The sequence below is a fragment of the Sinohyriopsis cumingii genome, chromosome 15, assembly GCF_028554795.1.
Source record: "Sinohyriopsis cumingii isolate HCF-2022 chromosome 15, ASM2855479v2, whole genome shotgun sequence".
Lineage (NCBI taxonomy): Eukaryota > Metazoa > Mollusca > Bivalvia > Unionida > Unionidae > Sinohyriopsis > Sinohyriopsis cumingii.
In genome coordinates, this window is record NC_142975.1 from 50,273,045 (window position 1) to 50,286,769 (window position 13,725).

At 36.6% G+C, this 13,725-nt stretch overlaps 1 protein-coding gene across 1 annotated transcript in view; it reads left to right on the forward strand.

Moving 5' to 3' along the window:
- Window positions 1–7,918, forward strand: part of LOC149781779 (cytidine deaminase-like) — a 30,940-nt gene extending 23,022 nt beyond the window's left edge. Inside the window, exon 5 of the mRNA XM_089935928.1 lies at window positions 5,718–7,918. Coding sequence (XP_089792054.1) covers window positions 5,718–5,855 — 138 coding nt within the window. The 3' untranslated portion in view covers window positions 5,856–7,918. The remainder of the gene's footprint in view (window positions 1–5,717) is intronic.
- The last annotated feature ends 5,807 nt before the right edge of the window (window positions 7,919–13,725 follow it).

A 13,725-nucleotide genomic window follows, 5' to 3' on the forward strand; every position in this document is an offset into this window, starting at 1 on the left:
AAGTATACACAAATAGTCAAATACTCATATTAACTGCAACCATTACACAAAGTTATAATTCAATTCAACATTTGCAAACCTAGAATATCACACGAATAAATGCACGAGGTTACTACGAATTAACCAAATAGTGAATTACAATATTAATTCTCCACATAAACGTTGCTCATATCTCAAAATATGTATGTAGATCAAACACTACAAATGAATCAAATCCTACACATTGTAAATCTACGTACTAACGATTCTAGCATTGAAGTATACATACTGCACATAATTAAAGTACAATTACCTTGCCGTAATAGATTGTGACAATCGAACAAATAAGTCACTGACCTTTCCGAAGCTCCTAGTAATTCCCAGAATAACAATGTTTCCCACCAATTTCGAATGATGTCGGAATGGCTTATAACTTCCTTATGTAATTCCCGCAAGATGGTTTAGCGACTACTGACGTTTAGTTTCAAAACACTGGATTTAAACTTGTGTGTGTGTGTGTGTGTGTGTGTGTGTGTGTGTGAGAGAGAGAGAGAGAGAGAGAGAGAGAGAGATTTGGATTTTTAACGTAGCTTTAACAATTTTTCAATCATATCGCTACGAAATCGGCACTGTGACAGTTTATAGTGATGTTTAGCACTGGGCCATCATGCCGCAGTCATGTAGCATGATGTCCTAGCCAGTCACATTATTCTGTCACCAGGTCAACCAGTCCTAACACTAACCTCTTAATGCTGAGCACCAAGCGAGGCAGCTGTTAGTACCATTTTTGTAAGTCTTTGGTATGACTCGGCCGGGGATCGAACCCACGCCCTTTTGCATCCGAGGTGGACGCTCTAACTACTCGGCCACTGGAACGGTCGATGGGCCAAGTGGAAATAGAATGCATGGATTTCGCTGTGTTCTCTTGTGTAAATGGGAATAGAATGAATGGACTTTGCTATGTTCGATGGGGCATGTGGGGATATAATACATGGGTTTGGCTGTGTTCGATGGGGCAACTGGGACTCGAATGGATGGATTTGACTGTGTTCGATGTGGCAAGTGCGGACAATGCATGGATTTCACTGTGTTCGTATGGCAAGTGGGGACAGAATGCATAGATTTTGCTGTGTTCGATGGGGCAAGTGGGGACATAATGCATAGATTTTGCTGTGTTCGATGGGGCAAGTGGGGATAGAATGAATGGATTTTGCTGTGTTCGATGGGGCAAGTGGGGATAGATTGAATAAATTTTGCTGTGTTCGATGGGGCAAGTGGGGATAGATCGAATGGATTTTGCTGTGTCCGATGGGGCACGTGGGGACAGAATAGATGGATTTTGCTGTGTTCGATAGGGCAAGTGGGGACAGAATGCGTGGATTTTGTTGTGTTCGATGGGGCAAGTGAGGATAGAATGAATGGATTTTGATGTGTTCGATCGGACAAGTGGGGATAGGATGAATGGATTTTGCGGTGTTTGATGGGACAAGTGATGGAATGAATGGATTTTGATGTGGTCGCTGGGGCAAGTGGGAATAGAATGAATGGATTTTGATGTGTTCGCTGGGGCAAGTGGGAATAGAATGAATGGATTTTGATGTGTTCGCTGGGGCAAGTGGGAATAGAATGAATGGACTTTGCTGTGTTCGATGGGACATGTCGGGATAGAATGAATGATTTTGCTGAGTTCGATGGGGCTAGTGAGAATAGAATGCGTAGATTTTGACTGTGTTCGATAGGGCAAGTGGGAATATAATGCATGGATTTTGCTGTGTTCGATGGGGCAAGTGGGGAAAGAATGCATGGATTTTGCTGTGTTCGATGGGGCAAGTGGGGAAAGAATGCATGGATTTGACTGTGTTTGATTGGGCAAGTGGGAATAGAATGCATGAATTTGATTGTGTTCGATTGGGCGCTTTGCACAATGTTTAATGTCTCTAGGATTCAGATCTTTAAGTTTTATAATAAGATTTGTTCTTTCAAACAAAGACAAATGTTTCCTTGTTGAAATAGAGTTTCTTAAAATATTAAATAAATGCCTGGCAATGTTTTGGATAGATTAATTTAGGCTCTTATACAATTGTACAATACGTTTGCGGTTGTAAACTAATAAAATTTACTTAACACACTAAAATGCGCGAATCCTGATACAATAATTGTACATTTGAGTGATATATACTAACACAGAATATAAAAAAGGACTCTTTGTGTCATAATTTAAATGAAGAAATCTCGTAGATCGATCTTGGTAATTTCGTATTAAATTTTGAATTCAATGTAAATTTCCTATAACTTAAGGGGCTATTAGTTGGAATAAAATAAAATGCATAGCAGTTAATTTGATATTAGTATCGATTTGAAAAACGATACACATGTGGGCTTTCATTTCATTTTATTTATAATAATGGGTGAAAAAGGCTGAACAGAGTTTTTAAAACAAACTCTCATTGGTATTAATCAAAGCCACCCCAGCAGCGAAATGAAATACAGAATTTCGTTAATTTAAATGAGAAGGAATGGAACAAGCTATTTCCTTTGCCTCACAAGATAACCAGATGTCCTAGGCTTTAAATGTTTCATACTTGCTTCACAAGATAGCCACATGTCCTAGACTTAAATGGCTTCAGACTTGCCTCACAAGATAACCATATGTCCTAGGCTTTAAATGTTTCATACTTGCTTCACAAGATAACCAGATGTCCTAGACATGAATAAATTCATACTTGCTTCACAAGGTAACCAGATGTCCTAGATCAAAATAATTTCTGACTTGCCTCAGAAGATAATGTTTGTGTGTATGGGTATCTGTTTTTTGTTGGTATTGATTTAACGCCATTTTTCAGCACATTAAAGGTAATTGTATCTACAGACGTTATTGCATATTAATTCATATATGTACTATATTTGTGTATAAATGTATGCATGCTTGGATAGAAGGAAGTATGACTAAAACCAGAAATGTAGGAATATGAAATATGTAATAGATGCTTATGCAACTTGTGTAGTTCTCTACCAATCTCAATCACTATTCTCACTCTGTACCCCTCCCTATCTCATTATGTTTCTTCCAAAACTTCTGACACATGTATGCGAGCTGTACTTTAACTTTGTAGCTGTAATCCAGTTTTATGAATATTTCATATTTATACTGACTCATAAACTGTGAATGGCGAGTCCAAGATCTTCAACCTTGGCACTGTGAAAAAAAAAACGAATTAATCAGTGCGTCAAGTTTTATTAGCTTTACGAGCCATAGATCAGTAGAACATATGGGATGGTCCATCAGTGGACGTTAGTCGTCCTTACTACTCTTGAACTACTTCAAATCTCTGCTGCTCCTGAATAGAGGGTCACATCAACTGGAGTTTTATTTTAAAGACTGTGTATGATATCTAGTTTGTCCTAAAATGAAACTGTTCCTGTCTCATATTAAATATGGCCGCAACGATATACATATTGAAAGATTTGTTATAGCTAGACCTCTTGAAAGAGACCACTCCGGTGGCCCAGTGGTTAGAGTGTCTCGGATGCGGGAGGTCGTGGGTTCGATCCCCGACCGAGTCATATCAAAAACTTACAAAAATGGTACTAACAGCTGCCTCGCTTGGTGCTCAGTGTTAAGAGGTTAGTGTTAGGCCTGGTCGGCCTGGTGTCAGGATAATGTGACTGGGTGGGACATCATGCTCCATGCCTGCGGCATGAAACCCAGTGCTAAACATCGATATAAACTGTCACACTGCAGACATTGTAGCAATATGACTGAAACATTGTTAAAGCTACTTTAAAAATCCAAATCACACACACACACACACACACACACATCTTGAAAGAAAAGTCATGTCGACATAAGGTTTTTACCAGAAGATGTCTTAAGATGTCTAGTTGATCCTAAAATGGTGTTACTTCGACGTACGATATGGCCAACACAGAGCCATCGTGGCCAATTTGTTATATGGAATCCTCCTCGATTGATTGTTACATTAATATTGGGTTTTCACCAAAGACATTTTGTAATATATAGTGTTACGACTCTATGGTCACAAACTACGTAACAAAAAAGAGCGAAAGCAAAACATTATGTAAAATTAAAGAAATAATTTTTTCCCTAGAATGCAAAGCGAAAATTTACAAAAAATTATAGTATTGTCAATTAAATCCCAAACAGTCTTAAATATTCTAATACAAGTAAAAATGTATAGAGTTCCGAATGAATTCCAGTGGTGCTCCGAAATGAATTGCAATATTGACCAACGAAGCAATTACCATTCTCAGAAAATACTCTGTCATTTTAATGGAAAATTACTCTAAACAGTAAACAAAATTCGTTTCTGGAATCTTTAAGAGTCAGAATCAAGGATGTATCTGAAACTAAAATCTAAATGTTTACAATTAATAATTATCTTAATACATAACCTACCATGATAGACAAATATTAGTTATGTAATATGTTGTTTACAAAATAAATGTTACATGTCAGGTTCAAAAAAATTTATCACAAAATACAAATGAAAATATCGCTGATCTAATATCCAATATAGCTGCTATTTTTTTAAAAATATTTGATATTGCTACTCCTGAATGGAAAGTAATATCAATGTGTGGTTTCACCAGAAAATCTTGCCATATCTAGTTGGATAAAATTTTAAAGATGCCAAATGCACCTTCAATACGGTCACCATGGTAGATAATTATATCAATATGGGATTTTTGCGAATCACTTTCCTTTGATGTTTAGTTTGTCCTAAATGAAAATGGTGCTGATCAAACATCCAATATTGCACATTGGCATCCATTCTGTAAGTCTGTTTTTGCAACTCCTCTTGAATCGAAGATCAAATTCAGACGGAGTCTTAAGAAACAAACCTTCTAATAGCATCCAGTTGTTCCAAAATAAAAATGGTGCTGATTTTACCTACAACTGACTGCTACATCGGACAATTTGAAAATCTTGTTATTCGTCAAAAATGTCACTTTCTTCTGCCGTTAACAAGAAGAAATGATCTTATCTTGAATTCTAGAAGAAATATGAAACCTGGTCACAATAGCATTGGTCCCACTCTTGTTTATTTCTTATTCTGAGAACATCGCAGTATTTTAAACTTAACTAGTTTTCACACACTCCCATTACTTATCTACTGTTAAACAATATCGACAGTCTGCAAAGCAAACTAATCAAACACAAGTTTTGCTTCCCCTTTCCGCAGAAGCAATAAAATATTACAAAATAACGTATGATAGCATTAGGACGACAAATAGTTGTATTACTTTGAAATATTACCCTGCACCATAAATCTGCTTTAAAATCGAAACTTTCTGTAGCAAATCGAAAAACTGGTGAATGGAAATGTTAATCACTCTTGCATTTGTATAACAGTCTGGAAAAGGTGCACTCGTTTTAAGGTCTCTGACCAAATTCTACTATTCTATCATTTTATCACATCTCTCTCTCTCTCTCTCTCTCTCTCTCTCTCTCTCTCTCTCTCTCACACACACACACACACACACACACACACACATACACAGGTGCTACAGAATTATGCCACTTTTTTTAATCAATTAGAACTACTGAGATGATCCTTAGCACAGTATATTCCACGAGACATCGATTATATGTTCTTGTTTATAGACTTTTCATTTTCGAACAGTGGCGACTCAGATACTTCATTAGTTTTCATAGCATACATCTAATTTATTTATATTAATAAAAATGTTAATTAAATCGATGTATTGTTTTACAGTTTGGAACTGACTGGGAGGTGTATATGACCAAACCCGATTTGACTTACGAGGTCATGAAAACTGGAGAATTACTTCCCCGTTGTTTTACACCAGCTATGCTAAACTTGGAGAGAATCAAGCAACAAAGAAATCTATAGATCTAAATGATAAAATGAACATCAGGTTTGATCAACACCGGGAGGATGGAAAGCTGTTTTATCTAGTTCATTGTAGCAAATCATTGCAACGTGTACTTTGAGAGAGAGAGAGAGAGAGAGAGAGAGAGACTAGTTATTCCGGTGTGCTTATTGGACCTTCAATTCATGCATCCTGACCCGTTTTCTCTCCAACTCTTAAGCTCATCTTTCTAATGTCAAAGGTTCTTCTGCCAGTGTCTTGTTCGAGTATGTCCACTTTAGATTTTACGGCAAATCTGGATACAAACTGAACATCGGTTGAAAAAAAAAACTGCAATTCTTTGCCTTTAAAGAATCTTGTCTAAAATTATGTTTGCAGGCTGTATTTTTTAATCTGAGTAGAAAATCTTTATAACTTCGTATCTGTATGGAACCAATTTTTCTCCCTTTTCTGTGGTTCCATTGTTTTCCGTTAAAATTGATTAGGCCACATAGCTCGGCACAAGGGTTCTACCGTATGAAAGAAAAAAGCGACCTGCAGTATGCAATGCAGCATCTGAGAGACAAAAACACAGAAGAGTTGGGCAAAGCAGTATACAAAATTCACGTTAATTACCAACAGCAAATAAATTCTCTCTGACATGAAAATACTTGTACCAGATGAAACATTTAAATCAGATAACAATAGCATAAGCATGAAACAATATAATTTGATCTGCAACAATTTTAGAATTCTATTATAGCATGATTGGAGATACCCCAAGAGAACAATATAGTCAAACCTGTCCTAACGGTCACCTTTTTATATATCAGTTGCCTGGTCACAACGGTGATCTTGTTAAACATTATCTTCTTAATAGATTGACCATTGTCTCGTGGAACCGTCCAAAGGCCACTTTGCAATCTAACGAACGCTATGGACAACAAATGTAACTGTAGTGTTAGATATAAAACACACACACACACACAGACACTCACACAAATAGACAGAAGCATATGTACACACATTCGCATGGTACACAATCAATTTTATGCATAATTTAGATGGACAAATACAAACATACAGTGTCTAGGTAGACTTTGTCATATTTAGTCTTTTGTTATCGTTTACCATCAAATCAACCCAATTAAATAATGGGGGGGGGTATTTTTTAGCTTATATTACAAACACATTCTACACGATAACACGATGTTGTTAAACACGGTTTTGAATTGTTACATATTATTCTTAGTAAATGGCAGAATAATGGTTCCCACTGTTCCAAAATCAACATAAATGCTTCTTTAATTCATATTCTGCACATAATAAGAATATATGTGGGGGTTTTGGATCATGGGGATGTTGGATTATGGGGATAACGGATAATGGGGATATTGGATTATGGGGATTTTGGATTATGGGGATATTGGATCATGGGGATATTGGATTATGGGGATATTGGATCATTGGGGATATTGGATGATGGGGATATTGGATCATTGGGGATATTGGATAATGGGGATTTCGGATCATGGGGATATTGGATCGGCTTGTGGTCAGTCTCTGGAAAGTTCGAAGAAAGAAAAACGCCGAAAGAAATCCATTTGGTAAAATTGCCGATGTAATATTATATTAAAATGTTTTGGCAGTGTGCCTTATACTTGGTTCAAAATTAAAATGAATTATTTTGGTTTCTTCATGCCTGTCGATACGCGTACCTAGCAAGTTGAATACACCAACAGATTTACAAATAAAAGGGAGTACGTGACTGGAAACATCTACGCTGGTTCACATTTGGCTGTTGATCAGACTAGTGTGTGACGGACAAAAAGAGAAACATGAACTTTGTTCTATTTGACTGTTTGATTCTTGCTTGCTTTAACTTTTTCTTAAAATAGACATTAATTGTAGTTTGCAAAAATGTCATTATTTTATTAAATGTAAATGTGTTGTCTAAGGTGTGTTTTTCTTTTCGAAGCATGAACTTTAATTTTTGAAAGTAATTTTCTAGAACTAATAAATAAATAATACGTAAATATATATGTTACATGTCCAAATTTGTATGCATTAAATGATATTGCTTGGACCAAAGAGTCCATCTATATACCTGAGTAAATGTTTTGTACCCATGCAATATAATTTTCTTCTTGGAGTCTCGATTCTATATGTGAGTCTTTCTTTGGAACATCTCTGTTTTCTATGTCTTTCTATCTTCTGTGACTTGGACGTTGACGGCCATTCGATTCAAAACCTACCACGAAAGATAAAAAAATCACATAAAAGTAAAACAGCTGATGTCATCAGATAAATGGTAATGTGTTGTTAGGACGCGTACGTACTCCAGAAAACCACACTGCTCGGCAACGATGACTCCTCTCTGTCACTTCTACTTTGTCATTGACCACCATGCCTACCAACCCTGATTTAACACCCGTGTTTCTTCATTTTATATTTTTTTAAAATCGTGAACCCATTTCACAAAAGAACTTACCCTTCTTCGACAGCAGACGACGTTCCCTGTTGCTCTTACCACTGTTGCTGCGACTACAAGGGCGATCTCTCTCAAGACCAAAGTACAAGATAGAGCAAGTAAATTGTGAAATTTACTGGATTTATCCAAATAACTGTCACGCCTTTATTTTCTAGTTCTGTTTGTGATCATGACGTGTGATACTTCTCATTTCCTAAAGTCGGAATGCCTACAAAGTTACGTGACTTTAGTTTTTGACACTTGCCCAGACTCTTCACTTTAAAAGTGTCACGAGAAAAATTTCTATGCAATTTTTGCCATTTTCCAAAACACATACACTTGCAACATTACACATCTGTATTTCTTCATTTATGGGTATCCAAAACACCTGTCCCAGCTCGCTAAGAAATTTAGGAATAACCCCTCATTTTTCAGAATAAAAAGGCTTTTATGAGTATTTTCCCTGTTCTACCGTTATTACTGTTTATTTTTCTCAAGTTGTTGCTCCGCATACCATCTCAGAGTAAGAAGCAGTTCTACGCATGTCATTATATTTGTTAAATTCGGTTTTGCTGGTTAGTCAGAATTAATCTTTAATTCTATTTGTTGTATTTTTTACAGAAAATTTAAGTTTTCTTTTGTTGTTGTAATGGTATTTATGCTGTTTAGTCTCTTGCTGTCAAAGAAAATATCTATAGCAAAGTGCTTACATTTTCTCATTTTCTTATTTCAAGCACTACGAATGGATTCCAAATTTGCCTTAAAAGGGGATTGAGACAGTTACGCGGACTCGAAGGAAACCATCCCATTTGTTAGTACAGTTTGTCGGTTTCGTGTTAATTCTAATCATGGCTTTTCCTTATATCTTTGTATTTTAGAGGTTCTGTTTCTTCTTAAATAGGGGGTCCCGAGTGGCCGAGTGGTCTAAAGCTCTCTCCGTTACGGATCACTGCCATCTCACCTCTGTCTGCGTGGGTTCGAGTCCAAGGCTCGGCTAGCGTGGGTACGTGGGAAAGCCTGCCAGTAGCTTCTCGTGGGTCGGTGGTTCTTCCCGGGGTTTTTCCCGTGTTCTTCCTCCACCATTAATACTGGCCGCCATGTATAGCCTATCGTGTGCTGAAAAATGGCGTTAAACCCTACAACAACAACAACAACATCTTCTTAAGTAAATACATGCATCAATGGACAGGCAGCTTGGGGTCATCATCATTTAGGTTCACTGTACTTTAGCTTCTTTACTTTATACAAATCCTAAATTCACTAGTTCTGAAGAGAGAAAAAACTGTCATTTAATAATATAGTACTTCACTCTCAACCGATGTGTGATTGTTTGATTAATTTGATTATAGTGGTGTGCGCACGTTGTGCATGTGCCACTGTTTAATGGTCGCACAGCGACCTAATAATTGTCCCTGGGAAAGGAAAAAGAGTCTCATCCCCACAGGCGTTTGGACATAGTACACAATTAATTTTACTATATGTTCTCTACATTTATTTCTCAGTACTGACCTTTCCACTGTGTGACAATCAATGCAAATCATATGTTAGTCTAAAATACCTTCAAAGATGACTTCACGGTGAAGTTCTTGTCAAAGGTTGACCTGCTCTTTTTTTAGATGATTGACTGTCAACATAACAGCATGTAAACAGAACACATATTTCACTTCCGGATCATCACCAAGGCCTTATTACTCACTGTGCACTGTCGCCAAAATACATACAGACAACAACACCCTGAGCTCATATTATCAAGAATAAACAGTTACCTTTAAATCCCTACCAAAAATGCATAAATAAAACTCTTCTATCACCACCAAAATGAGAGAGGACAAAATGTTCTAAAAATAGACTAGAACTACATTCGTGGGTACTGAACTGGAAGTATTAATTGTGATGTAATTCCGTTTGTGTGTACAAGGTACACTGGTAATTATAGCCTTCAGCCGCGGGTCCTTTTTGGATCCATTACGGTCTGACTGGAGTGCTGTTTCATGAGTGGGAATGGAGCCACGCACTCATGATACCAAATTAAATTTTTCTGTATACCAATCACTGGTGTCGACCAATGCAGTTGTAACATCAGTCGCGATTGGTTTGCGACAATGGCCTCACACTGGGACACCAATTTTAGGCGGATGGAAATCGTTCCACATCTCCGCCCTTTGTACGAATGTCCGGACGTGGGAAGTGAAGGGAATTTCCTGCAGCAGCCTATCCGTATGGAGCAACTGTACAACCCGCCCGTACTTAATCAAATTTTATCCAGTTGTTTGTAAGTGGACTCAAACAACCAATATTGTGTAAACCAGCTGTGCAGTTGAGTCAAATTCAAATAAGTCTGATAATTTTCCTAACTCCTAACAATTGAAATAGTACTAGTACATAGTGTACTTAATGAAATGTCCTAACAATTTTGATTTTCTAATTGTCTTAGCGACAAATAAAAGTTTAGTCACTGTTAGGTAATTGGGTTTAAATTCTGATGCAGGCAACCGCAAAGATCAAGTCAGTTTTGTGTGGTTTTATCGAATTGAGAAACCAAGCTAAATTGGTCCCCTTATATAAATGGCAATTTGTAGCCCTATGAAGGGCTTTTATTTCTACCCAGGTGGGAAGATGCCTCGGTTATCTTCTTACTCGCATACTGTTTCCGCTGTCCTTGTTTCCATTCGCTTTCTGGCTGAAAAACCTTCAATGCCATGGAACCCGCTTAAAAATTCGGCGGCTTCTATCAGGGTATTGACCGGATGTTGAGTGAAGGCAACGTTGAACCTTTTGTTAAGGATGTGACGTCCTGTGTGACACTGCTGCGACGTGGGTTTTCTGTCTTTAATTGACCTCCGATGTGCGCGCGCGCGCGCGTGTCTGTGTCTGTGTGTGTGTGTGTGTGTGTTTGTTAATCACGGCATGTTTGGGTAAACTATTGTGAGAATTTTATCTATGTTTTCAAAAAAGGAAGGCTTTTAAGTCGCCTACGAGTTCAGTTCACTCTTATGATATTTAACAATGGTGGATTTGGGGTCGTCCATTAATTATGTCAACAAAATGGGGGGGAGGGGGTTTGAAGAAGTTTGACAATTGTTGACATGGGGAAGGGGGATTTCAAGATAAATTGACGTCAACAATGTTATTTTTTACAATAAATTTAATAAATCAAAAAATAGGAAATTAGTCGGTGCGTTGGTATGGCACACACTCGCTGGCCTGTCAACAGCCCACCAGTTTAATCCTAAACTGTTTGAGCTCTTGCCAAGGAAGTCATAGTCTTGCATCATCATATTTTGTTTTTATTCAATGTAGATTGTAGACTGTAGACAGATTAACCACATATGGTATTAATATGAAGAAACTAATGAATCAGCCACTATGCCCATTATAACAACTGAGGAACATTTGGCTTCCCCATGGGAAGATGATAGAAGCTAGAATATAAAGTCTCGATTTTTTCATGAATTCAAAGTGTTATAGTCAATTTGAAATCTGTTAAACAAGTATAAAAAAAAATGTATTAAATTTATTTGTAGACCTTTTAATTTCCATAATTCTATTTTTAGCATAAAAGCCAGCCGTATAAAATATTGTTAGTTTGGGGGTGGGGGGTAAAAAAAATTTTTTAGGGGGGTCACTGAAAGTTTGACAGATGTTGACAAGGGGGGAGGGGAGTACAAAATTGCCTAAAAATTGTTGACATAATTAATGGATTTCCCCTTTCTTTTTCTTTCGGATATGAGTTTCTAAGTGTAATGTGTTTGTGAAGTTTCTAATGGGGAAAATGCCACACAAACGTTGTTGTTGTTGTTGTGGGGTTTAACGCCATTTTTCAGCACACGATAGGCTATACATGGCGGCCAGTATTAATGGTGGAGGAAGAACCCGGGAAAACACCGGAAAGAACCACCGACCCACGAGAACCTACTGGCAAGCTTTCTCACATACCCACATTGGCTGAATCCTAGACTCGAACCGCCGCAGACAGAGGTGAGATGGCAGTGATCCCACACAAACGTAAGTGTCGTGATATTTATAAAAGTAGGAATAACTCTCTCTTTCTCTCTCTCTCTCACTCTCTCTCCATCGTAATAATATTCAATGCAATTCCAGTGGTTCCCGTTTTAAGATACCTCTCCAAAATTGTGATCAGTAGTCACAAGAATTACGTGAAATGTTACGTTTGTCTTGTAATTTTTCAAAAACTTACACACCTAAAATTTGTAGAACTATTTTTTCTTCCGTAAGAAAAATCGTTGGAAGATATAAAATCTGAAGTTGACATGAGCTTGTATGTTAGCTTATCCTATCTTGGTTATGATTATGGAAGACGCCATAGTCATAGTCATTTAAATATATTGGTTCTTAGCAAACGCAATTAATTAAAACCCATTAAAGGTCTTTATTTTTCAGTAATAGACTAGAATATGTAGACTTCAAGTGGTAATTCTGGCTCATTTGGAGTTTTGAGGCTAAACAAAGCTATGTTTAAAGATTTAATAAGCCTGAATTACTTGAATATATTTAAGCTGAATGTTTAGCTGGTTGCCGAATCAAATTTGCAACAAGAAAACTGTTTAGTGAAAACTGAATGGCCGTCTGTAGGCTTAAATCTAAATTAGTGCCAAATCGGCCTGTCTATACTTGGCATGGAGCATTAGATTGGACGATATTGTTATGCATGACTTTTTAGCATTATTAATTAAAAAAATAAATAAGGTAAAATGTCAAATTCTAGTAAACGGATAGGATACTGATAGTCTTTTATTGGAATTGAAATCAGAATATTTTGATGTGCTGTGCAAAATACGCATATAATGAATAATACAAGTAGTTATCCAGGTGAACGAATTTTGTATCTCTCATCTAATAAAACAATGTTGTATTAACCTTTAAAGATGAATGTTATAGCAAGCCAGTAAAGGAATTGACTAAATTAAAGTATAAAAAGGCTATTCACTTTTTGGTGATGATAGTAAATTAAATTAATAAAGATAACAAAATCAATAAAGCAAAGAGAGTGTCAGTTTCGGTTGTCAATTAAAAAATAAATAAATCATGCACAATACAACACTTATTATCTGAAAAAGTAAACGCGGCAAATTAGAGAGATGGCCATCGCATGGGTTTACCTAAAATTATATTTAAATTGTTTATCCATTTTAGATACAAATAAGTATATAAATATGGGATGTCGCAAAAACATTATGCTAAAGGCAACAGATGGAAACATTTTTATGTTCTTAGTATTTTTTATTTTTTTAAAAATAGTACACATCCAAGCAAGAAAATAAAATCAAATATGAAGCTTGGATTATCTTCTATTTTTAAAAATAAATATTATTGTAGGTGTTTTTACTACTCTTTATTTACATATTATTGTTATGCTAAAGAAGGTTCGAGTTTTGATTTGCATTTTGTAATGATAAAGGTAATTATCAATCGAAGGATAA